This window comes from Stegostoma tigrinum, chromosome 27 (assembly GCF_030684315.1).
Source record: "Stegostoma tigrinum isolate sSteTig4 chromosome 27, sSteTig4.hap1, whole genome shotgun sequence".
Classification (NCBI taxonomy): domain Eukaryota; kingdom Metazoa; phylum Chordata; class Chondrichthyes; order Orectolobiformes; family Stegostomatidae; genus Stegostoma; species Stegostoma tigrinum.
The window spans coordinates 8,809,348-8,836,697 of record NC_081380.1 but is presented as its reverse complement, the minus strand read 5'-3'; the positions used below and the strand labels follow the sequence as shown (position 1 = coordinate 8,836,697).

Sequence of the window (27,350 nt, the reverse complement as noted above, 5' to 3'; positions counted from 1 at the left end):
ACCACCGCAGGGTCCAATGGTCTAGTGAGTTGAATAATTATCTTGCATTACTAAGGTTATACAGAGGGTTTTAAACTAATGGGGAGCAGTCAAGGCACCATGAGGTAAGTTGCGAAGATGGAATTAAGCATATAAACTGGACGAATATGCCAGCAGTTAGAGCTAGAAGCGGCAAAACAGTAAAAAGACAAAGCTAACGATTTAGTTTTTTAACATGCCTAGCATTCACGGGAAAGTGGACGAACTGGCAAGTTAGATAGAAATAAATATATGCATGAACTAACCAAGGCTCAAATGATAATATTCTACACTACATGACTTTTCAGAAAGACAGGAAGCTAGGAAAAGGTGATGGGGTAATCCTATTTAGGATGACATTAGTATAATAGTGAAAGAAAAATGGAATTCCCAAGATAGAGATGCAGTTCGAGCAGCAACAAGGAATAGCAGAAGTAAATAAATGGTCACCAATTGAAGTAGTTTAAGTCACTAAAAGTAATTAGTCTAAGAAGGTGTATACAAGAAGAAATAATAGAAAGGGGTGCAGCAAGACAAATGCAACGCATATCATGGGTGAATTTCATCTATTTATAAATTGGATAAAATCAGATTACAAAAGGTTGCCTGGACAATGAGTTTGCAGGGTTTTATTTGGGTCAGTTTACAGAGTGTGAGCCTCACAGCGCGGAAACAGATCCTTGGATCTAACTTGTCCGTGCCAACCAGATATTCCAATCTGACATAGTCTCACCTGCCAGCATTTGGCCCAGATCCTGCTAAACCTTCATATTCATAAACACATCCAGAAGCCTTAGTGTTGTAACTGCAGCAGCCTCCACCACCACCTCTGGCAGTTCATTCTATAACATTCTATAACCTATGAGAAAAAGTTGCCCTTCGCGTCTTTAAATCTTTCCATTCTCAACTTAAAACTGTGCCCTCTAGTTTTGGACTCTCCTAACCTGGGGAAAAGACCTCAGGCCGCCATGATTTTATAAACTTCTTTAAGGTTCCTTGTCAGCCTCCTAAGTTCCGGGGGAAAAAAAAATCCCCAGCCTATTCAGCCTCTCCCTAAAGCTCAAATCCTCCAATCCTGGCAACATTCCTGTAAATGGCGAGGTTTGAGAAGATTTGTAGCTCAGGTTGAGGTTCTGGATGTGAGTTTGCTCGTTGAGCTGGAAGGTTAGTTTTCAGACGTTTCGTCACCATTCTAGGTAACACATCATCAGTGAGCCTCCGACAAAGTGCTGGTGTTATGTCCCACTTTCTATTTATCTGGTTAGGTTTCCTTGGGCTGGTGATGTCATTTCCTGCGTTGGTGACGTCATTTCCTGTTCTTTTTCTCAGGGGATGGTAGATTGGCTCCAAATCAATGTGTTGATTGATGTGCTGCACCTATACAGCGTATTCAAAAAGAATGGGTACCCTATGAACACAGTCTGCCGATTCCTCAGCAATAAACCCAAACAAACAGACAAAACGGGCTCAGAAACCATAACCACTCTCCCCTACATCAAAGACATTTTCAAAATGACTGCCAGACTACTCGGACCTCTTGGCATCAGGGTAGTCCACAAACCCACCAACACACTAAAACAGCAGCTAATGAACTTAAAAGACCCTATACAGGCAAGAAACAAAACGAACGTCATCTACAAAATACTTTGCAAGAACTGTGACAAACACTACTTTGGACAAACTGGCAGAAAGCTAGCCACCAGGATACATGAACATCAACTAGCCACAAAACGACCTGACCCATTATCACTCGTATCCTTACATACAGATGAGGAAGGACACCACTTTGATTGGGACAACACATCCATCCTAGGACAAGCCAAACAGAGACACGCACAAGAATTCCAAGAAGCATGGCATTCCAACTGGAACTCCATCAACAAACACATTGGCTCCAAATCAATCTACCATCCCCTGAGAAAAAGAACAGGAAGTGACATCACCAACCCAAGGAAACCTAACCAGATAAATAGAAAGCGGGACATAACACCAGCGCTTCGGAGGCTCACTGATGATGTTACCTAGCATGGTGATGAAACGCCTGAAAATTAACCTTCCAGCTCAGAAAGCAAACTCACATCCATTCCTGTAAATCTTTTAGAACAAAAAACAAAAAAAATTACAGTACAGGAACAGGCCCTTCAGCCCTCCAAGCCTGCACCAACATGCTGCCCATCACAACTAAAGCCTCCTATCCTTCCAGGGACCATATCCCTCTATCCCACCATATTCATGTATTTGTCAAGACGTCCTTTAGAAGTCACTATTGTATCTGCTTCCACATCATCCCCGGGCGTGAGTCCCAGGTACCCACCACCCTCAGTGTAAATAAAAACTTGCCTCGCACATCATCTTGAAACCTTGCCCGTCGCACCTTAAACCCATGGCCCCTGGTAACTGACTCTTCCATCCTGGGAAAAAGCTTCTGACTGTGCAATCTGTCCATGCCCTTCATAATCTTGTAGGCCTCTATCAGGTCCCCCCTCAACCTCCGTCATTCCAGTGAGAACGGCCCAAGTTTCTCCAACCTCTCTTCATAGTTAACATCCTCCATACCAGGCAACATCCTGCCAAATTTTTTTATATCCTCTCCGGCGACCAGAATGCAACACAATTTCTAAAATATAGCCTAACTAAGGTTCTATAGAGCTGCAACATTACCTGCCAATTTTTAAACTACACGCCCCAGCCGATGAAGGCAAGCATGTCGTATATCTTGTTGACTACCTTTTTCACCTGCACTGCCACTTTCAATGACCTGTGTACCTGTACACCCAGATCCCTCTACTTATCAGTACTGTTAGGGGGTCTGCCATTTACCGTAGATTTTCCATTTGGATTAGACCTTCCGAAATGCATTACCTCACACTTTTCTGGATTAAACTTCATCTGCCATCTCTCTGCCCAAGTCACCAACTGATCTATATTCAACTGTGTCCTGTGACAGTCCTCAGCACTATCCACAATTCCACCAACTTTTGTGTCATCGGTAAACTTACTAATCAGACCAGTAATATGTAAATGATTTGGGAAATGCATTACAAACAGCAAAAGATCACAACACTGACCCCCAAGGAACGCCACTAGTCACAGCCCCCCATTCAGAAACACACGCTTCCTCTGCTGCCCTGTGTCTTCTATGAAACAGCCAGTTTTTTAATCCATCTTGCAAGTTCACCTCTGACCCTATGTGAATTTACCTTCTGTATCAGCCTGCCATGAGGGACCTTGTCAAAGGTCTTACTGAAGTCCATGTAAGCAACATCATCTGCCCTACCCTCATTGATTATCTTCGTCACTTCCTCAAAAAAAACTCAACCAAGTTAGGGAGACACGACCTCCCCTTCGCAAAACCATGTTGCCTCTCGCTAATACGCCCATTGATTTCTGTCTTGAATAATCCTCTCCAATACTTTCCCTAGAATCCTCTCCAATAATTTTTTTGCACCATCTCAAGTTTAACAACATCCTTCCTACAAGGAAGGCTACCAAAGCTGTGCTCAGTATTCTAAAAGGTCATGTTGCAGCTGCAACATGACGTACCAACAATGTACTCAATGCACTAATCAATAAAGGCAAGCATGCCAAATATGTTCTTTACCAGAGATAACACGGTGTGGAGCTGGATGAACACAGCAGACCAAACAGCATCTTAGGAGCAGGAAGGCTGACATTTCAAGCTACGACCCTGCATTAGAAAATCACGAAGAATAAAAAAGAGGAGAGGTCCTTTGCAGGTCTGGGAGAGGGAGGCTCTGAGCTGGGGTAGGCTTGATTGCAGAGCCTGGAGATGCCGGTGCATTGCAGCGAGTGTGTGTTTCAGGACTCGCAGGAAGAAAAGCTTCTGAAGGGTCTCAATGTCCTGAACATAGATATTGTCACAGTTGGGGGCCAAATTGAGAAGGCTTGAATGTGGACTGTAGTCCATTGGAGATGATCTGGTTCCACAGGGAGGTACTAAGAAAGGTGATGTGACTGTAGTAACTGGTTTGCTTCAGGACATGGTCGAGCAGTTTCAAGGCCAAAGAGGTCATAAGAGAGTTGCAGTGGGAGAGAGATCCCCTGAGGTTTGTCTGGAGGGAGGAGGGTAACTTCTTCCGGTTAGGCATCCTTAGAAGAGGCTTTGCAGTGGGGTTAATATTGTATCAGGAACTGCAGACGCTGGAGAATCCGAGATAACAAGGTTTGGATCTGAATGAACACAGCAGGCCAATCAGCATCTTAGGAGCAGGAAGGCTGACGTTTCGGACCTAGACCCTTCATCAGAAAAGGGTTTTTCTGATGAAGGGTCTAGGCCCGAAACGTCAGCCTTCCTGCTCCCAAGATGCTGATTGGCTTTCTGTGTTCATTCAGATCCAAACCTTGTTATCTCCGATTCTCCAGCGTCTGCAGTTCCTATTATTTCTGATACCTTCTTTACCACCCTGTTTACTTGCAACGCCACTTTTAATGCACCTGTAGCCCTAGGTCCCCTTGTTCAGTAACACTTCCCGGGGTCCTACGACTAATTGTACGAGTCCTGCCCTGATTTGCATTATCAAACAGTAACAACTTACATTTATCTAAAAATTCCATCTGCCACTCCTTGGCCCATTGGCCCAACTGATCAGGGTCCCCACTGCACTGAGATAATTATCTTCATTGTCCACATCATATCAAAAACTGGTGGTGATCTGTAAACTTACTAACCATACCTCTTATGTTCACATCTAAATAATTTATATAAATTACAAAAAGCAGTGGACCTAGCACCAGTCCTTGCAATCAGCTGTGTGTCACAGGCCTCCAGTCCAAAACGCAACCTTCTACCGCTACCCTGTCTCCCACCTTTAAAGCTAATTTTGTATCCAATCAGCTAAATCCTCCTGGTTCCCATGTGATCAAATCTTACTAATTGGTCTGTCATGAAGGACCTTGTTGAATATTTTCTGAAGTCCATACAGACAACATATACTGCTCTGCCTTCAGTCTTCTTTGTCACTTCTTCAAAAAACTCAATTAAGTTAGAGACAGAGACATGATTTTCCACACACAAAGCCGTGTTGACTATCCTTGATTAGTCCTTTACTTTCCAAATGAACGTAAATCCTGTCCCTCAGAAACCTCTCCAACAACTTACTCACTATTGACTTCAGGCTCACCAGTCTATAGTGCATTGGCTTTTCCTCGCAGGCTTTAAATAACGCACATTAGCCAACTTCAAGTCTTCTGGCACCTCATTTGTGGCTGTTGCTGATACAAATATCTCAGGAAGGGGCCCAGACTCTTCCCTAGTTTCCCACAAAGGTCTGGGAAACACCCCATCAGGTCCCAGAGAATTATCTACATTTGTGCATTTTAAGACCTCCAGCACCACCTCTTCTGTAATATGAACTCTTTTCAAGATATCACTATTTATTTTCTCAAGTCCACCTGCTCCCATGTCCTTCTCCATAGTAAATACAGAGACAAAAGATTTGTTTAGTATTTCACACACCTCTTGTGGTTGCCCACACAGACAGCCATGCAAGGAGCCCCATTCTCTCCCTAGTTACTCTTTTGCCCTGAATGTATTTATAGAATCTCTTTAGATTCTCCTTAGCTCTACTTGCCAAAAGCTATCTCATGTCCCCTCTTTGTCCTCCTGGTTTTCCTCTTAAGTAATCACCCCTATCACCCTTCTACTCCTCTGGGGTTCTGTAACACCACATTCTACAGCCGACCAGACAGAAGGCTATTCTAGATTTGATACTGTACAATGAGAGAGGATTAATTGATAGCTTCGAAACAAAGGTGCTCCTAGATAGCTGAGATAACTAGGGAAGTGAATTCCACATTCAGTTTGAGGAAGGTAAATTGGGGTCTAAGATTAGTGTTTTAAATTTAATTGAAGGAAATAAGAACATCAGGTTTGTGCTTGCTAAAGTTATTTGTGGTATTATGGGGTTATAAGATGGCCAATAAAAATGCACTGAAAGACATTTAAGTAGATCTTTCATAATACTGAAAAGGTATGTTCCATGAGAAAGACAGGGTCTTGGAGTGGGATACATCATTCTAGGTTATCTATGGAAGTTAAAAATAGAATTTTTCTTTCAAATTGGCACCATAGTTTCACAAAGATCAGTTTCAGCTCAGATGACAGAACAGAAAAAAAAGACCAAAAAAAAATAGTAAGAGGGATTATAACAGAAAACTCGCTGGATAGGAGGAGTTTCTACAAGTAGTTAAAAAAGGTAAAACTAACTAAAGTGACGATTCATTCTCCAGATAGAGTCTGGGGTATTAATAATGGAAAATGAGGAAATAGCAGCTGCATTGAACAGATATTTTGTCTTTTATACGTGAAGACACACCCAAACATCCCAAATAAAACTGTACATCAAGTAGTAAAAGGGAGGGTGGAATTTCAAACAACTGCAATCACCAGGGAAAGGTTACTGAGAATTAAAGGCTGAGACATCCTAGGTTCTAATGGACTTCATCTTAGAGTCTAAAAATGAAGTGGCTGCTGAAATAGTAAACACGTTAGTTTTAACTTGACAAAATTCTTTAGAATCTGGAAAGGTCCATCAGATTTAAAAATGCAAATATATAGTTCCTCTTATTCAAGACTGAAGTGATACAGAAAGCAGGAATTACAGGCCAGTTAACTTCGCATCAGGGAAAATGCAGGAACCTATTATTAAAGACTGTTACAGCAATGCACTTAGGAAAACTTAACACAAATAAGGCAGAGTGAGCATGGTTTTGTGAAAGGGAAATAGCGTTTGATGAAATTAAACTTTAAGAAAATAACTAGCAACTTAAATAATAGAGAAGCTGTAATTGTGGTGTGCTTGAATCTCTAAAGGTATTTCACAAAGTGTCACTTAAAATGGTTGCTGTGCAAAATAACTATGTGCTGCAGTGTATGTAATTTGTAGAGTGGGGAGGGATGGATGGGAGAATTTGGAGAAGGGGTGGGGGTTGTTGGAGAAGAGGAGATCGTGGATAGACTATCCATGGCATTAATAGAGAATTGGTTTGCCTAATGCAGACAGTTATTAATATTTTCTAATGATGCAAACATCGGTAGGACAGTCAGAGTATAAAAATGGATAAGGATAGGTTAAGCGAGTGAGTAAAATTCAGTAAACGCAGAGTATAATGAGGGATAATATGAACTTGCCCACTTCGGCAGAAAGAAAGAAAAGCTGCGTTTTATTTAATTTGAAAGCTTGGACAATCCAGAATTTGTACAGGAATGTGTGTGTCCTATTACATAAATTATAGAAAGTTAATTTCAGATACAAGTAATTAGGAAGTCAAATAAAATGCTGTCACTTATTGCAAGGGGATTGGAGGAAAATCAGTAACGTTTACTACAGTTATACAGAGTGTTGGTGAGACTATATATGTAAACGTCTTATGTCTTATTTAAGAAAGAACATAACTATTAGAAGGTTCATACATCTGATTCATGGTATGAAGGGTGTGTCTTGTAAGCAAAAAGACTGGTCAGTTGGGCCTGCATCCACTGGAGTTTCAGAATGACAGGGAATCTTACTGAAACTTGCAAGATTAAGAGGAAACTTGACAGAGTGGATACTTGGTGGAAAGACTTAGTGACAGCATGGTAGAAAAGCATATGAGAACTTGGGCTTCATAAAAAGAGACAGAGTACAAAAAGAGGGATATTGGGCTTTGTTCCTATAAAGCTGTTTTGATCACTAAAATAATGCATTCTTGAGACATGTGCAAGCATACTCGAGGGGGTGCAGGAAAAAATTTACAATAGTGGTTCCAGGGATGAAGAACCATAGTTATAAGATTAAGTTGGAATGGTTGGGTTGTTCTCCTTGGAGGAGAATAGATTTGATAATAATGTACGAGATTATAACAGGCTTACATTACATAGACAAGGTAAAACAATCCACATCAACAAATCCATGTCCCCTAGTCCTGGTACAAAAAGTTTAGGCAAGAAATGCATGGGAAGCTTTTTTCTTAGAAAAGACAGAAGTGGTAAAGATCTGGAACTCGCTGCCTAGAAGGGTGAAGGAAGTGGAGTTTATGAATGATCTAAAAAAAGAAAACCAGTTGAGCAGTTTAATGAAATAATTCCACAGGGTACAATGATTGAGTGGAGGAGTGGGACTGACTGGATTGCACCTAGCATGGATTTGATGGGCCACATGATCACCTTCTGAACTTAAATGACACTATTACTACCGGCACAAAACTATCCACTTAAAATGACTCGTTTCTCTATCACACATTCAAATTAATCTCATCAACAACCTTTTAAATCTGAAAAAAAACAGGAATTTAGGAACTTTAAAATATGACCAATGAGGTCAACTAGGTCAAACATACCTTCAGACATCCTGGATGTAATATTTCATTGCAGATGGAGCATTCCATTAAGCTAGCATTAAATTTCTCTGCTTCATCCACTACATTGTCTTCCTTTCCTGCCTCACCGCAAATCTTGCAGACTGCAGTGTGTGGTAGCACGGGCTGCAACAAAGTGTTAGAGGTCAATAGATTCTAGTCTAATTTTAAAAAATATACTGTGTAAAACACCCTATTTCTAACACCACTCAGATAGTAAACACTGCAGATGCTGGAGTCAGAGGTAGCACACAGTGTGGAGCTGGAGGAACACAGCAGGCCCTTTTGAAGGAGGGTCCCGACCCGAAACATCAATTTTCCTGCTCCTCTTACGCTGCCTGACCCGCTGTGTTCCTCCAGCTCCACATTGTTATTCCAAATACTTACTATTCATTACTTTAGTTTTTGTGACATTTTGGAACTCCAGATAAATTTCAAGATGATGGTGTATGTAGCAGCATCAATGCATCATGTTGCACAAGTCATGAACACAAGTTTAATTCTACTGTGACTTTCTAATTATAGCAACATAGCTTGGATTATTGTTCAACAAAAGCCCAAAATCACCTGCGACTAAAACTGGTTGCATTGTCTATCTCCAGCTACTGTGATGTGCTTTATAGATATTAGTGTAAATAGTGTGATTATGCTCATGCAAGAGGAATCACTAAATCTACAGAAGGGCAATTGTTAACACACACTCTGCATAGACTTTTGGCATAAAACAAAACCGTCAAAGTTTGTTAGCACTATCAAAATAATTGCATTAATCATCGTAATAATTGGCAACACATTTTCTACGCATCAGAAAAACAAACTCCGCTATTATGTCACTACGGGCAAGGACTCATGACTCTGGTTATGGAAGGGCTTGGATTTCAAGTTAGTAACATATGGGTGCTGGTTACTTGTGTGAAGGTTCTGAAGAAAAAGTAAGTCAGGCAGATTTTCCAGAATATGACCACCTCTAACACGTCTGAAAGAGCAGGAAACCCCAGGAGTGTTAATGAATGGTTTGCAATACACTGGGTCACAACTGGACTGTAAAACTGTGGGTCATAGGGGGGCACAGTGGTTAGATCTGCTGCCTCACAATACCAGGGGCCTGGGTTCAATCCCAATCTTGGGCAACTGTGTGGAGTTTGCATATTCTTCCAAGATCCACTGACTGGCAATGAAATCAATAGCATGTTAATTAGTTTCTAAATAAAGTTGGTTGGGAGAAAAGCGTCAGTCATTAAAAAAAAAAGAGAACCAAACTATTTTCTGTAAAACAGCCCTGTAGCCTCTCCTATGCCCACTCAAGGGGGAAAACATTATCTCAGTTTCCTGTCACATTTGAAAAGCACCTCTGGCAATGCAGTTGTCTCAGTATTGCACTGAAATGAGTGTCTAAATTTGCCACTCAAGTCTTAAATTAGATTGTGAACACACAAACCTTCTGACTTAAAATGATGAGGTGCTTTAACAAGCTGTGTACGGTCCATATTTTGTTATCAATTCCTGTGGAGAAACTACATAATTCAGACGAAAACCTGTAGTAGTAATTAGACATTTGTTGCATAGAACTGGCATATTGTTGAAAAGAAATTTGAAGTTTTCTGTCATGCATTCATCAGGACAATTTTCAAGCACATCATTTCAAGGGGAATCTCAGCATTTATGTGGTATGAGAGGACAGCGCCAGTTAGTTGACAAGTAGATTCTGATTGGTAGAGGTGTTGCCAAGGAGGATGCTCAGGTTCATGATGATTGACAGTTGACAGCCAAACACTAAACTTTAAACGAGAGGTTAAGTCTAAACCTGCCTTAAAAAATAATGTACCAGGAAAATAGTTGTCAGCAATTTTGCTGAGTTGAAATAGAAGTGTTCTCCCTGACAACAGAGATCAGGGATCTGTGTATTCATATTTGCAGCTTTCAGTCCACACAAGCATACTAATCTGCCAGTATTAGGCACATACAGCCTACATCATACCTGCATTGAAATTCATCTACCACATTACTCACATGCGAGGTAGGTATAGGAGAAGTGTGAAATTGCTAGTTTCACTTGCTGCTTAAACTTAAGAAACCTTACCAATCGAGAATAATCAGAAGTAGACTGGACAATTTTCAGAACCAAAAAGGAGACCGCCATAGGGCCTTCGAACAATACACAGCGAGAAATGACTGGATCAAGGCCATTACCATGGTAGGATGCTTCTGATGCACCCTATTTCAGCATCAAGTTTGTATGGTGAATGAATGGCTCAAGTCCTATTTTAATCAGGGTGCTCGTAAGCTCACTCTTAAAGTGCACAAAATTGTAGGAGGCTCAATGTGTCTACTATCCAATGAAGATATGCTTGTGGTAGACAGCAGTGAAGAACCTTTTGCTGATTTCTCTATTAGGACATTGAGAAAAGAACTTTTTACTCAGAATGGAGCCTGTTAAGACATGCAAGGAATTTCTTACACACAGCTGCAAATTCACATAGAGTAAATGCATCAGAAACATTTGACAGTGGGTGCTAAGGTGTTAGTCTATCGAAGACATATTTCTCATGGAACTCAAAAAGATTTTAGCAAGAAACAAAAAACAGATTGCTGGAAAAGCTCATCAGGTCTGGCAGCAAATGTGAAGAAAATCAGTTAACATTTCAGGTCCAGCGACCCTTCCTCCCAGCTGATAGTAGCTAGGAAAAATGCCAGTTTATATGCACAAGATAGGACAGGGTAAACAGGGTAAGGACTAAATGATAGATGGGGATAGGGCCCAGAGAGAGAACAGCTGGATAGACAAAGTAGTGGGCAACAATGTAGGTGGGAGGGTGAATAGCTGTTAATGGGGACTGTTGGTGGCTAACAATAGGTAACATGCAATAGCAGACTATGTAATAACAAGACCCGTGTATGGGGTTGGGGCTAGGACATGGGAGTTCAGGCCCAAAAATTATTGACCTCAATATCAAGTCAAGTCAAGTCCGGATGGCTGGAGGGCTCCCTAGTGGAAAGCGAGGTGTTGTTCATCTAGCTTGTGCTGAGCTTCGCTGGAATTTGTAGCAAGCCTGAGACAGACAGAGATGGTGGCCAGGGAACAAGGTGGTGTGTTAAAGTGGCAGGCAACTAGAAGCTCAGGGCCTTTTTTTGCAAGCAGAACATAGATATTCTGCGAAGCAGTCACCCGGTCTACACTTCTTTTCTCCAATGTAAAGGGACCACATTGTGAGCAACAAATGCAGTAGGCTGTGGGATGTGCAGGTAGAGTTTGGGTCCTTGGATACAGAGAAGGGAGGAGGTAAATGGGCAGGTTTTACACCTTCAGCAGTTGCAGGGGAAGGTACATGGGGCTGTAAGAGTGAAGGAAGAGTGGACCAGGGTGCCACAGAGGGAAGCATCCCTGTGGCAGGTGGGCAAGGGAGGGAAGGAGAAAGTGTCTAGTGGTGGCACCTCACTGTAGGCAGCAGAAACAGCAGCTGATTATCTTCTGGATGTGGATGCTGGTAGGATGGTAGGTAAGGACAAGGGGACCGTATTGTTGTTATGGAAGGGAAGACAGGGGATGAGGGCGGAAGTGCGGGAAATGGGTCAGACCTGATTGAGGGCACTGTCAACAATGCTGGGAAATCCTCGGTTGAGGGAGAAGGTGGAAATTTGAGAGGCTCAATTGTCGAAGTTGGCCTTGTTGGAACGTACCTGATGAAGACAGAAATTGGGAGAACGGAGAAGATTTCTGCAAGCCCTAGGTTAGGTAGGATCCCATGCAACACATCTATTTGGACATGATTCTAAATTTTGCTGAACTCAACTCTGCAAGTTTGAGTTTAATGAACACTGGTTCACATAAATGGTGGCAGGTCAAATGGCAACAGCAATGACATAGCACCGCACTGCAATGCTATACTGTATGTATCACGCAAGAACCGATTCGTTGAATAGGGTAGTAAAATGTCAAATAAGCATATTGACAGTGCATGGCTATAGATATGCAAGTTCTTCACAAATGCAAAGGGCTCTATCACATACATGGAAAACTTGTTCGAGATTGGTTGACAAATTATTCAACCAGTCGTCAATTCATACCATACAGAACCAGTCGTCATGTATAACATGGGGTAAACTGATATCATTTTTGTGCATTTTAGGTACCTGTAAATATGCAGGATACAGTGAGACATGAGGATATATTTTATATATATATATAAAATTATCAGAGAAGCTTGTTGCTTTTGCATAGGTTCAGCAATTGCTCTTTTGTTCCCTAGCTTGCCCATGATTCACTTAGGACTGCATTTCCAAATTTCTTTGGGCTTCACTGAATATTTGTGGTGAGACCCAGCCTTTGCTGACCCTACAGCCACTAAACTGATGACCATCCAATTTTCTTAGATCCCATGTGACATAATTATGGTTCTTTTTCTTCAATTTCTATCTCTCTCTCTCTGCCTCAAATTTGTCAGCATTACACATAAAACAAAACCAACCCTTGACCCCATTGCCCTTGCCAACTGCCACCCCCTTCTTTAAGCTGCCTGTCTTCCCCAAATTCTTTCCAAATCCATTCCCAGAATTCCACACTGTTTAATCTTTCTAATCAGACAGTTGTTCCTACCAAATTAGCAAAACAGCCCTCAGAAGTCAATATGCTATGACAAAAGCAAACAATCCCACCACATTGTTTTCAGGCAGTCTGCAGCTTTTGACACAGTTAATTCTGACATTTTCCTCTAATGCCTCTCCACTACCACATCTGGGTGGACTGCATTCACTTATTTCCATTTTTATCTGGCCACCAATATCTTCTCTTTCCACTTCCAAAACGTTACTTCTGATGGTGTCCATAATTGGGCCTTTTCGATTTCTCATTTGATATTGCCCAAGGGTAGCATATAACGAAAAACACACCAGTTTCCAAATAGAACATAGAACTGTACAGCACAGGAACAGGCCCTTAGCCCACAGTGTCTGTGCCAACCATGAACTAAACTTATCTGCCTGCACATGGTCCGTATCCCTCCATTCCATGTCTGTTCATCTGTGTCTCTAAACACTCCTCAAACTTTGCTAATGTATCTGCTTCTACCCACCTTATCTGGCAGAACATTCCATCATCCTCTGTATAAAAAGATTTGCTCACACACTGCCTTTAAACTTGCCCCCTCTCAATCCATCCACTGTTTCAAAATTATCAGAATGATTATTCTATATCTAGCAGTTTCTTCCAATTAAATAACGGGCAGACTGAAGCTATTGTCTTTTCTCCCTGCCACAACTCTGTTCCCTTGCCATGATTCCACATGGTTCTCTGGACTGCTAGAGTCCGAACAGGCCAGTTCACAACCTCAGTCATGGTTAACCACAAGATATGCCTTCAATCTCATATGTGCCTGATCATTACAGTCTAATTTGACTTTTGTAACTTCATATACTCGCAGCCTAAGCTTTTCTGGCACTGATACCCTCATAGATGGCTGTGTTCCCTTTCGCCTTGACGATGAGTGCTCACTCAGCTGTAACTGTTATCTTGGTATCTCATTAAGTATCCTCAGTGCTGCACCTAATGTGCTCACCCCCATGCCTCATTGAATTTTTGTTGGTCTCCCAACTTGGTGTTAATGATCAAGTAAGGGATATAGCAGCAGTGGAGGTTACAGCCTAATAATCCAGAGGTTGGGACAAATACTTCAGTTACACAAGTTCAAATCCGCAAAAATTGTGTGGCACCCTTTTGTTAAATGGGATAGATTCAAATCAGATCTAATAACTCAAAATTGGGCATCCACAGAATTATATTCAGCCACTCTAAGACACGCTGAGATTCAAAAAGATCTGATCACCACCTTGTCAAAGACTGTAAGGGATGAGCAATGTTAGTTAGAAGAAACTCAAATCTCATGAGCAAACAAAGATAAAGTCTTTATAATACCATTATTTTGGTTAACACCCGCACCCTTGAGGCAATATACATCAAACTTGCCTTATTTTCTGCAAGATTTAAACACATTTTCAGGATCAGATGCATCTCTACAACTGTCAAAGATCTTTCCTCAGCTTCTCTTTCTCTCCCCTCTTTTTGTTTTACAACAGTGGTTACACATCAGAAATAGTTAATTGGTTATAAAGTACTCTGGAACATCCTGCAGTGCTACACAAGTACAAGATCTTTATTCTTTACTACTTTCTGTTAACTTTCTCCATCTCAGAGTCATATAGATATACAGCACACAAGCAGAGCCTTTGGTCCAACTCCTCATCCATGTCGACCAGATATCCTAAATTAACTTAGTTCCATTTGCCAGCATTTGGCCCACATCCCTCTAAACCCTTCTCTCATATAATCATTCAGATGCCTTTTAAAGTTGTAATTGTTCCAGCCTCCACCACTTCCTCTGGCAGTTCATTCTACCCTCTGCATGGAAAAAGTTGCCCCTTAGGTTCCTTTTAAATCTTTCCCCTCTCACTTTAAACTAATGCCCTCTAGTTTTGAACACCGCCCCTACCCTGGGGAAAAAGCTTGACCGTTCACATTGTCCATGACCCTCCTGATTTTATAAATATCTATAAGATTCTCCCTCAGCCTCTGACACACTTTTACTAAAGGTGTTATGAAATCATCGATTCATTCACCCTTTCTTCAAGTATTTCAAGAAGTGCAACAATGGGACTTCGGAAGCTCCCCTTTGCACCTTCTGACTATAGCAGCTGTTTGTTTTTGCTGGTTATCTCCATGAAAAAAAACAGCAGCTTCAGTCAAGTGAGCATTTTCAGTACTTCATTTTGGATTACAAGACATTGCAAAACTCTCTTGTCCAACTGAAGCAATATGGCCTATCAAATTATTAACAACATAAAGCAAATCAAGTAGACACACAGTTAAGATAAATAGATGGTGCATGCAAACACTTGGTTAGATCATTGGTATTTTAATTTACAAGATTGATGTTGATTAATTTGTGGCTCTATATTTTAAACTAAACCATCTGTACACAAGTCAAGAAACAATAATTGAACATATGAAATGAATGTATTTCTTTACATAATAATCAAGTCTATTTGAAAAAAATTTCCATCAGAAACCAAAAAGAACATTGTTGCCTATTACTAATATTTCTACCCCAAGACAGGTTTAAGAGTAGAATAGGCTGTGCCAATCTCAAAATTAAAGTCAAAGTAAGCTCAGCTCCATGGAAACTGTTTTTTTTAAACAGAATAATTGAACATTATTTATAAACACAACGTATATCTTTGTACTCACTGCAATACATTGCCGCTTGAGACAGGACTGCTTCATTCTGCCAGGACCTCCAAACTTCTTCATGTCTTTGCAGAAGTGGCATTCGCCACACTCTGAGCGTTGGCAAGCTTCGCATTTGCGACATCGTGTCCTGCGTCTTCGTGCTCCACTTGTTGATTTATGGACAAGTATTTTGGGTCCTGATGATGGGGCAGGCCGCGGTTTTAGTCTTGCTGAGGCCCTGGACTGTATCAAAGCAGAAAAATAAACTAAAATGTGCAACTGCAAAACAGGAAGATTTACTACCAATTACAATGCAGCATTTTTCCAACCATTCTCACTTAATTCAATGCCTTACCACGCTGGGAAGGTGGTGGCAGCAATAATGTCACTGGACTAGTAATCCAGAACCCTAGGCTAATGGTCTGAGGCATGCATTTGATTCCCACCATGGCAGATGAAATTTGCATTATGTAAAACTCCAGAATGAAAAGCTGGCCTGATAGCAATCATGTAACCATTGTCGAGTGCCATAAAAATGCATTTGACTCACTTAATGTCTTTCAAAGGGTGGAAATCTGCCATCCCTAGTTGGCCTGACCAACATGCAATTGTATGCCCACGACAAAATGATTGACTTAACTGCTGTCTTGTCAGTTAGAGGGGGGCAATAAGTTCTGGTTTAGCTAGTGATGCCCTGGTACTGTAACCAAGTTTAAAAAAAATGCAAAAACTACTTAGTAGTTCAGAACTATCATACCCTTTTTAAAATCAAGAGAAGGCCTTTTTAAACATTTAGCACTATCTAATCTGTCTACAACAGAGTTGCTTTTGCAGAGCTGAGCCAGCCTTTTTACGTATTATAGCATTTCTTGGTCTCAGCTTGTTGATGGCTTTTTAAGAGAGATCCCAAACCTCACTAGACTAGTTACTCTAGTTGAACACAGTAAAAGGCTGGTAGCACAACTTTACTCTGGTAATCAAGACGTGTTGAATAAACCTACTCTCACCTTGTGAGCATACAAGGCTCAACACCGTCTGTGCATGACTTCACTTAATTGATTAGCTAACCAAATCAGTGTTTCAATGTACAGCACCTGTCTGGAGTGAATCTGTAATTAAGAATTTTATTTGGCAAACAATGACTATAAAACATGCATTTGTGCGTTGGCCATTCTTAGTTCAACAGATGCAAAAGTGCTTCTGTGCTGAAGATGGAGCAAGAATCAATGAGTAGTGCATGTCCATAATAGGGGCAATCACATACTTAATAACATTCAATTCTGTATTGAAGTTATGATAGTGATCTACTGTCTTGTCCTGGAGACCTGAGCGCTTGGGGTGGGCGCAAAATGGTAAGTAACATGTCATTAAAACGAAACAAAATGTAACACAAGAACAACATGGAGGAGAGTGCCAATTAACCAACATTACTTCATTTCCTCAATAAAAAGGCTTGCCACTGTGGACAGATGCCCTCCTACTGTGAACTGATGCCCCCTCTACCATCACACACCTAATATCAGTCTATGCACCAGGCACTTTGCTTTACTATGCCAACTGGAAAAGAAACAAACTCTTTACTGCCCAAATGGATTAACACTGACAAGTATCAGTGAAATAGACCTTTCATGCAGTGTTCCAAGGAAATTTTAAAAAAAGAGTACTGTTGAATAATCCTGCAATTCTTCAGTTCCTTTCAGGAGCATCCAGGGAATTAATTGCCAATTCCTGGAAACTCCAGAACAATCCTGGAGGGTTGACATCCCGATCGGCAAGACAAGGTATACAAATTAACTTCAGCAGGTTCATACCTGCCTGTACTTCATCTGAACACATGACAAATTGTGGCATTTCTTGCACACTGAACTGGAGTGGCTAATCCTGTAATGACATTGCAGGTTTCAATCTCTTGACTCAAGAAGTGAGTGCCATTAACAGGGCCATGGCTAAAATGCACAGATGATGCAAGTTCTCACAATCACAATTATATTTAGGTTAAGAAAGAAAACAAACAACCATAAAAAAGTGTCAAACTCCAAATCAGCAAACTTTTAAGAGGGTGATCACTGCCAAAATTATAAAACATTTGACAGGAAAACTAATTGACCACCAGTGAGAGATATCCTGTACCTATGGTCGTAATAGGGAGGGACCAACTAACTAATGTTAAATCAAGTATAAAGTTTAAGGAGGAGGCACACGAAAAATATTAGACATGCAGGGTGTGTGTTAAAAACAGTAAAAGTTTTTCTTTTAAAAAAGTAAATTCAGTCAGTGAAAATAACAAAGGGTTGATTTTATTAGCACTTACATTTCCGGTTTTTCCATTCTTAATTCACACATTTCAGTTTCTATTTAGTCTACAAGTCATGAATTCAGTCTCAACGTCAGAGGGAACACGTTCATGATAGTAAGACAACTGGCTTTATTTTTGCTACAGGAGCTCTCCCTCACACACTGGTGAAATTCTGGTCATATATTTAAAAAGTAAATAAAAGCAAAAAAGGAATTTGAGAAAAACCAGCAGGGAAATCCCAAAGTCTTCTTTAGGCATATAAACAGTGAGTGTGGTTTGGGGAGGAGTAAGGTTGATCAGAGACCAAAAAGGTGATTTACACAGGGATTTAGCTTTGGTGTTCAATGAATACTTTTCATCTGTCTACACTAGAGAGGAAGATACTGTTCAGGCCATGGTGACAGAGGAAAAACTGTCAATAGAAGGGTTTTAAATAGTAAGGAAACAGTCTTGGATAGTTGTTGGTACTTAAAGTAAACAAGGCACCAGGATCGGGTGACATGCATCATTCAAAATCCATTCAAAAGAAGTGAGGGTAGAAATGGGAGTTGGGGGGGGGGGGGGGGTCACTGTCGATAATATTTTAGTCTTCCCTGACTGTGGGGAGATGCCAGAAGGCTAGAGAATGGCAAACATTATGGCCTTGTTCAAGAAAGGTCACAAGGATAATCCCAGCAATTAATGATTAGTTCACTTAATTTTGATACTGGAGGACTTCCAGAAACAATTATTTAAGATAGCATTTGCAGTCACATAGAGAAAGGCAGGCTGATGAGGAAGATCAGCACAGATTTATAAAGGGGAAATCATGTTTACCTAATTTGCTGGAGGTTTTGATAATATAACAGAAAAAGATCAATGAGCGCAACACTGGTAAACATGGTTTCTAAAGGGTGTTTCACGACAGACGAAGCAAGGGGAAAGTTTTAGGTCACAGTATAAAAGGATCAGTAGCAATACAGATGCAGAATTAGCTAAATAATAGGAAACAGTATAATGGTCATGGATATTTTTTCAGGATGAAGTAAGACTTGTAGTGGAATTTGGTATCAGGGCACTTTTTCCAGGGACATTAAATGATCTGGATCTTGGTGCACAGGGGAAAATTTCAAAATTTGCAGATGACACTAAACTTAGAAGAACTGTAACCCATGACGAGGAATGTGAGAAACTCCAAAAGCACCTTGAGAAGTTGGAGTGGTGAATTGGTATCAATGAGGTTTAAGGTAAGGCAGAAGTGTGACATGATGCAATTCAGTCAGAAGAACATGAAAAGACAATATAAAATAGGAGTTATAATTCTAAAAAGGGGTTGCTGGAGCAGAAAGACCTGGGCACAAACGTGTACTAATCATGGGTGGTGGCAGTACAGGTAGAAAGTGCAGTCATAAAACATAATATTTTCAGCTTTAACAGAAGCATCGTGTACAAGAGTGAGGAAATAACATTGAACTTCTAAAAGACACTTGTTAGGCCATAGATGGAGTATCGTGCATAGTTGTGAGTGTCACATTACAAAATAGATATGAATGCACTGGTGAGAGTACAGAAGTGATTTGCAAGAATGGTTCCAGGGATGAGACAATAAAATGTGAGGCTGGATGAACACAGCAGGCCAAGCAGCATCTCAGGAGCACAAAAGCTGACGTTTCGGGCCTCCCCCCCCCCCCCCCCCTCCCCCCATCCCCCTCTCTGATGAAGGGTCTAGGCCCGAAACGTCAGCTTTTGTGCTCCTGAGATGCTGCTTGGCCTGCTGTGTTCATCCAGCCTCACATTTTATTATCTTGGAATCTCCAGCATCTGCAGTCCCCATTATCTCCAGGGATGAGACACTTCAGTTAAGAGAACAGACTGAAGAAATTGCATTATTCTCCTTGGAGAGATGGCAACTGAGAGCAGATTTCAATGAGTGAGCTGGACAGAGTAGATAGAGGGAAACTGATCCTATTCATGAAAGGAAAAAAAAAGTGGTAGGATCAAGATTTAAAGTGAGGTGCAAATGAAACAAGGGTGGTGGAGGGGGAAATAAAAAGTGACTTTGTACACAGGTGAGTAATTTGGGCATGGAATGCCTAGAAACATGGAGGAGCCAGGTTCGAGTAAGGCATTCAATGAGGAATTAGATGATTTTTTGCATAGAAATGGTGCACAGGAATAGGAGGAAGAGATAGGAGTTTGGCACCAGGTAATAGAGCAAATGCAGGCATGAAAGGGCTAAACAGCCACCTTCTGTACCGTGACAATCCTGTGATTCATGAAGTCACAGAATAAATACAACATTAAGATTTTCACAAAAAAAACAAGCTGTTATCATGTTGCTGCTTGCGGGGCCTGGTGTATACAAAGTGACTGATGTAATTCCTCAGTAACCACAATTAAAAAATACTTTATTGATTTAAGGATCTTTGACAAGTTGGAGGTTGCGAAAAGGTTTTTATACATGTAAGATTAAGTTTGAATTAATCTCTCCACTTCAGGAAAAACTCAAAAAAATTGTTGATGAGAGAGAGCTAAAAAAGCTCAAATTATATGAATTTATGATTAGAATAATTGTTAGTCAAGGATACTTGGCGCTGACCAATTGCAGAGTTCCAGTCAAGTAAAATTAGAAGGACTGGGGCATCAGCAGGTGTAGAAGAAATTAAGAGGAGGCCCGAATTCTCGCAAGCAACCTTTGCTTGTTGGGCCCCGGTTTTCACCTCTCTGGACCAGGAGGCCCAACAAGCGGTGTGAAATAACATCTATGAACAGGTCACTAATGAAGTATTGACAACAGCGACGACAACAGAGAGGGATGTACATTACAAGACATTTTACACAACTGAGGTACTGCATACAGTTCTTGCTGTCTCATTATAGGAAGGATGTGACTGCCCTATAGACGGTGCATTTACGACTGACCAGGATACTGCCTGCCTGGGGCAATTCAGCTCTGGAGAGACTAGATAAAATGGTGCTGCCTCCCTTTAAATATCCCACCTCCTTGACCTGTCCATCTTCCCTGGACTGACCTATCCTCTCCTTTCCACCTATCTTCTTTTCTCTCCATCTTCGGTCTGCCTCCCCCGCTCTCCCTATTTATTCCAGAACCCTCACCCCATCCCCCTCTCTGATGAAGGGTCTAGGCCCGAAACGTCAGCTTTTGTGCTCCTGAGATGCTGCTGGGCCTGCTGTGTTCATCCAGCCTCACATTTTATTATCTTGGTGAAGGGGGGAGTGGGTCGCTGTTTGAGACAAAGGCCAACAACCTGGGGGCAGAATTTTAAGGTAATGGGCAGGAGTTTGAGGCGATTGGGGAAAACCTTTTTCACTTTGAGCTCAGCGGTTAATTGGAATAGCAAGTACTGGAAAATGGGACTGGATGGATGTTCAATGGCTGGTGCATACTTGGTGGACTGAAAGGTCGCTTTCCATTCTGTAAAGCTCGAAGAACCTGCATTAGATTCAAATTCTTCAGTATAAAACAGCCACCTCCACAGAACTCGGATGTACCTTTCTCAGGATAGTTATTCTGTTTAATTGCAAGGATGGTTATGTGCTACTGTACAAATTCCTGCTAATTTTTGAAATCACAACCATTGTAAAGTCAGATCTTTTTTTCACACATTTCATGTTTAGATGAGTTAAAGAGGCATTGGATTCTGTCCCATTTACTAAACTGCAGGTCGAAAATCCAAGGAGTTAGAATAAGGGAATGATTCACAACAGATTGGTACCATTTTATACATGAACAAAACAAACAGAAATTTAAATAGAGTTTGACAATAGGTTGAGATATAAGGAACTGCAGATGCAGGAGAATCTGAGATAACAAGGTGTAGAGCTGGATGAACACAGCAGGTCAAGTAGCATCAGGGAAGAAGAAAGGCTGACGTTTCGGGACTAGACCCTTCTTTGGAAATGGGAGGGGAGGGAGATTCTGAAATAAACAGGGAGAGGGGGGAGGCAGATAGAAGATGGATAAAGGAGAAGATAGGTGGAAAGGAGACAGACAGGTCAAAGAGGCGCGGTGCAGCCAGTAAAAGGTGAGTGTAGGTGGGGGGGGTTAGGGAGGGGATAGGTCAGTCCAGGGAGGAAGGAAAGGTTAAGGGGATGGGATGAGGTTAGTAGGTAGGAGATGGGGGTGGGGCTTGAAGTGGGAGTGGGGGATAGGTGGGAGGAAGAACAGGTTAGGGAGGTGGGGACAAGCTGGGCTGGTTTTGGGATGCGGTCGGGGGAGGGGAGATTTTGAAGTTTGTGAAGTCCACATGGGAACCCTGTAGCCCAAGGGTATCAAAGGGAAATATGAGGTGCTGTTCCTACAACCCTTGGGTGGCATCGTTGTGGTGCTGCAGGAGGCCCAGGATAGACATGACGTCTAAGGAATGGGAGGGGGAGTTGAAATGGTTTGCGTCTGGAGGTAGGGTTGTTTAGTGTGAACTGAGTGTAGGTGTTCCGCAAAGTGGTCCCTACGTCTCCGGTTGGTTTCCCCGATGTAGAGGAGGCCACATGTAGAACAGCAGATACAGTATACCACATTAGCAGACGTGCAGATGAACATCTGCTTGATGTGGAAGGTCTTCTTGGGGCCTGTGATGGGGGTGAGGTGGGAGGTGTGGGGGCAGGTATAGTGCTTTTCTAAAACAAAAGATAGCTGTTGTTCTTGCTATTCTTCAAATTTACACTATCCATAAATTATAGCTCAGAAACAGAAATATAATTCTAATGAATCCAGTGGCTCAGCATCATATTTTCAGCAGCAACACCATCTTATTTTTGATCTTACGTTATTATGACAGAATTTCTCCTTATACACATCTATACAGACGCAAGCGACGTTTATGCAATTTTAGTGTTTTCAATGCATTTTGTGTCGGAAGGGGTAGTAGCCTACTGCCCATCTTCAAAAACCACTGGTAGTCATGCACATGACTAAGGAAATTACTATTTTTGAATTGTGGATCAAAATGGGAAAAAAAAGGTCACTGCGTTAGACTGTGGAAAGAGACACTGCAAATTTAAAACTGAAAATCATTGTGAATTTCATTTACACTGTTGCATTGTTCAAGTCATAGGGGAGTATGCTGGACTCATCTGCACTGTTTAGCGACACCTTGCCAGTGCACACAGAGAGACAGGCGGTTTTTCAATCAGGACCAATTTTGTGAGTCATGTGAACAATATGGTGACAGAAAATTTCCAGAATCTAAAAAGATAGCATTCACTGTCTCCTTGTAGTGGTGAAGTAAGAAAGTATTAATAGACAGCTAGCTATTCCATCTAAGATAACAAAGTGTGGAGCTGAATGAACACAGCAGCCAAGCAGCATCTTAGCTTTTTGCTCCTAAGATGCTGCTTGGCCTGCTGTGTTCATCCAGCTCCACACTTTATTATCTCGGATAGCTATTCCATCTTACCATCTGCCATAAGCTACTGCTTCCAACCTCTGAGACAGAACAACTGGTGCTTTAATTACCCCAAGTCTTCAGTAATAACCTGAAACAACTTAAAAGATTGAAAATTAAAAAGACAATGACACCTCATTGAATCTTGTGGATTGATACCATTGAATTGTCTCGCTTAACTTTATTCCCCTCCACCCATAACATTTATTTTTCTTGTCAGCGTATCTGTCTACATATGTAGGGGATATAGAAAGGGGTGCAGTTTAAGAAGAGAATTCTACATTAAATCAGTTATTTGTTGCTCACGGTTAGAATGGATTTATTTGTAATAAAAATGGTAGTTCCCTGTTCTGTAAATTGGAGATTCAGAGTAACTTGATTACATCTTTAAATTTAGTGACCACCCCAGTATATCAGCTGAACTGTTTTGAAACCAGCAAGATTACATTCATCACTGTTGTTGTTATTTCACAGCACAAAATACAACTTTGTCATTGGTGCCGGAATCATTGCACTTCAAATGTTCTTGCTTGAGGCATGTAAATGCTCTAAAGGTGCAAAATAGAACAGTCTCTTTCTGAACATCAATATATCTATCATCTGAATGTCCCACAAAAATGAAACTGTTGATAAATGTAATTATGCATTCACCAGATAAGGGACTCAACGCTTCGATTAGATAATTTTGTTACATAGCAACTATTTGAGTCTGAAAGTAAACAAGAAAAAGCCCACTGCTGAAGGTCACTAAGTCTCCAGCACTGCTAGATATCAGACGCTAGAGGATTACAGACAACTGCAAGCAGGGTGCCCAGGAGATGAAAGATGGACAGTTGATCCTCAGTCAGAAAAAGATCTGAGGAGTTAGTTCTACATTGTGGTGATAGGTTGCATGTTGATGAGATCCAGATCACTGAAAAGGTTCGATGTAACACAACTGGTTCACTTAAAATCTTTTAGGAAAGAAAATATGCTGCCCTTACCTGATCTGGCTACATGTGACTCCAGACTCTCAGCAATGTGCTGACTCTTAACTGCCCTCTGTCAATCCCTAATTGCCCTTCAATTGAATGGCTTGCTAGGCTGGTTCAAATATCGGCCTTGCCACATTCCATGAACGAATACATTTTTAAACGTTTATAAAGTCTGCAAGAACATTAGTGAGGAGACAAGCAATACTTACGCGCTTATTAATATCAATTTTCCAGCACACTTATGTAGGGCTAGGGTAGGCATTGGGTCTGGGTTCGATGCTCCTCAGGAGGGTCAGTATGGACTCAACCACCAAATGGCCTGCATTCCACACTGTAGGGATTTTATGATTTATGAAGTTTCCACTCTTATCTTAATTGTGAGCATTGATATTGAACTTATAACGTTATGCCAGATAATAACAATCTATCTTCAGTGCAAAGAGGTAACAATAATCCATTGTGTTACTATATACTGTAAGTAATGGAACTGTCGTGTTATTCTAGGGGTAACAATCCAAAATTAGTTTCTGATAATAATTAACATGTTAAACATAACTAAACATTATTTTAGTTTTAAAATTAATCTGAACTTTTGCTTTTCTCATATTCTACATGTTCTTCATTTTGTTAATTTTGAACAATGATGTAGGGTCACTTAATCTTCCTGGTCAACATCATACAATTATTCCAACAGTAGACTGCATTGTTACTGACAACAGGTGGATTACAGTAAATCTGCAAAACAGAAGAGAAACATCTTATAAAGCGACTGAAACTGAATTTCTTCATACTACAGAAGACGACGTGATAACCTACATGCTGGGAAGAGCCTGATCATCTTTGTTTGATGTCCCCTAAACAAGTTATACTGGAGAGTACATAGAAAGAGGATTAATCTATTTCCTGATTTTGACACCATTAGTTTCCAAGAAATGCCCACATGCCCTGATAGGAACAGCTAAAAAAACCAAAGGGTAAATAGAAAGCCTTCAGGTGTGCATGCATGCCTGACTGCATGAGTCTGTATGGGCAGGTCGGGTGGTGGTGGTTGGGGGGGGGGGTGGTGGTGGGGGGTGCTCAGCTTGTGTTTTTCTTGTTAAAACTAGGAGCTGGTGCCAAGAAAAAAAACATGCAAGGCTCTATATGAAACAATTTTCTGTATACTAGCCTTTGAACCAATCTTGGACTCAGAACAGACCAGAAACGGTGTTTCTGTGCATTTTTTATTTGGAAAGGACAGGAAACCGAAGATGGCAACAAGAAAGGGATTTTTGATAGGACAACAACAGTGCGGTTATCCAAGGTGACAGAGCCTGCTAAACCACTGGAAAGGGTTATGGAAGGAAGCCTCTTGAAATCGTGAACTGTTGTGATCCAAGGAAGGGGGTGCATAGACATATGTCTTGTTGGTGTCCCTTTAACAAGATATACTGGAGAGTATGTTGAAAGAATGGAATTCAACTGTTGGTGAATGCAGACAAGACCCAAAAATGATTGGTTGAGAATGTAAGCGATCCTACAAAACAAAAAAAAGGTCAAGTTGGAAGGACTGAGATGCTACATTAGTGCATTCAGAAGTGAGTATACTTAGAATTGCACAAGGTGCAACTTGGTATTGGCTGCTTAGAGAAATTTCCTTTATTTTAAAAGTCCTTCATCTACCATTGTTTGAATTATGTTGGTTTTAATTGTTTTGACTTAACATTTTTTAAAAATGAAGTGAATTTTACTAATTTTTTTTGTTGGCATCACAGAAATTACTTTCCTTTTTCGAAGTTTTTAGTATCAAAGAGGATTGTAATGAGATCTTGATTTAAAATATTCAGAATGAATTAAATTGTTCATTCCCCTTTTCTGAATAAACAGAGGTGGAGATCATCTCCATATTTAGTGAAATTTTTGCTTCAGCTTTTGAATATCTTTTGCATTCAACTACTCCAACTTCTAATGAGAAGAAAAGTACTGCAGATACTGAAAATTCAGGTCTGGCAGCATCTGTGGAGAGAGTAACAGTTAACATCGAGTGCAAATGATTCCTCTTCATAACTGAAGACTCATTTTGAACTCAAAAATATTAACTCAGTTTCTTTCTTCACAGATTTTGCAAGTTTCCCCTGCACTTTGTTTTTAAACCTCATCTTCCAGTTTGGAAATGGTAGAAAAGAAGAAAATGAGATACAACATACAAACGTAGAAAAGTCGGAAAAGTAGATCATTTGGCCCTTCCAGTTGGTTCCTCCATTCATTACAATCATGGCTGATTAAACAACTCAGTATCCTGTTCCAGCTTTCAGCCACATACTTGACTTCTTTAGCTCCAAGACTAAATCTAACTCTTTATTGAAAACATTCAAATTTTTGGCTCAATCACTTTGTGGCAGGGAATTCCACAGGTTCACCCATAGAGTGAGGAAATTTCTTCTCATTTCAGTCTCAAATGGCAACCAGATGAGTTTTAATATACATAGCATACCGGTGAATAAACCCTTTGAAAGAAGGTTCATTTAAGTCTTTCAAAGCTAATATATTATGTTACATTAGACTCTCCCAGTGCATACTGCATAATCCAAAATCATTGCTGAATTGTACAGTAGGACTTGTGGATAACAAATTGAATTGGCACTGTAGGGTTTTTACTAACCTATTACATAATAAATTAATAAATTTGGCTGCTAATTTAATCCCAAAACAAACTGGTACAAATGCTATTCACATAACCCATTATACATGTGCACAATCAGTACAACAACTGCTGCTTTTAAATACACAAACACAAGTACAGTATGAAGTCCTCCCAAGAATACAACTCTTTCACAGGAGAGACTGGAGGAAATTACCTTATTCTCAAAATTGCCTGATGCAAATCATGCAAACTTATTTGCTGAAAATCTTGTTTAGCTTATGACAACTATATGAAAATAGCAGATAGAAAGTGATCGATTGGTCCATCTAGACTGCATGACTACAGTGATATTTCCCATGCAATCACTGGAAGAATCAAAAGGTACCAGGCAAAGGTGTAGAGAAATAGGGAAAATAACCTGTACAATCTCCAACCTCTAGGTGATATTAAGGTAGTACAGGAAATCACATCGAATCTAACA

At 40.7% G+C, this 27,350-nt stretch overlaps 1 protein-coding gene across 2 annotated transcripts in view; it reads right to left on the bottom strand.

Annotated features, from left to right (window-relative positions):
• Positions 1-27,350, bottom strand: part of LOC125464407 (lysine-specific demethylase 2B-like) — a 153,048-nt gene that overhangs the window by 88,313 nt on the left and 37,385 nt on the right. For both annotated transcript variants that reach the window (XM_059655238.1, XM_059655239.1), the window contains exons 2-3: positions 15,611-15,835; positions 8,356-8,499 (exon numbers count right to left, since the gene is read on the bottom strand). In XM_059655238.1, the coding sequence (XP_059511221.1) occupies positions 8,356-8,499; positions 15,611-15,835 (369 nt within the window). The remainder of the gene's footprint in view (positions 1-8,355; positions 8,500-15,610; positions 15,836-27,350) is intronic.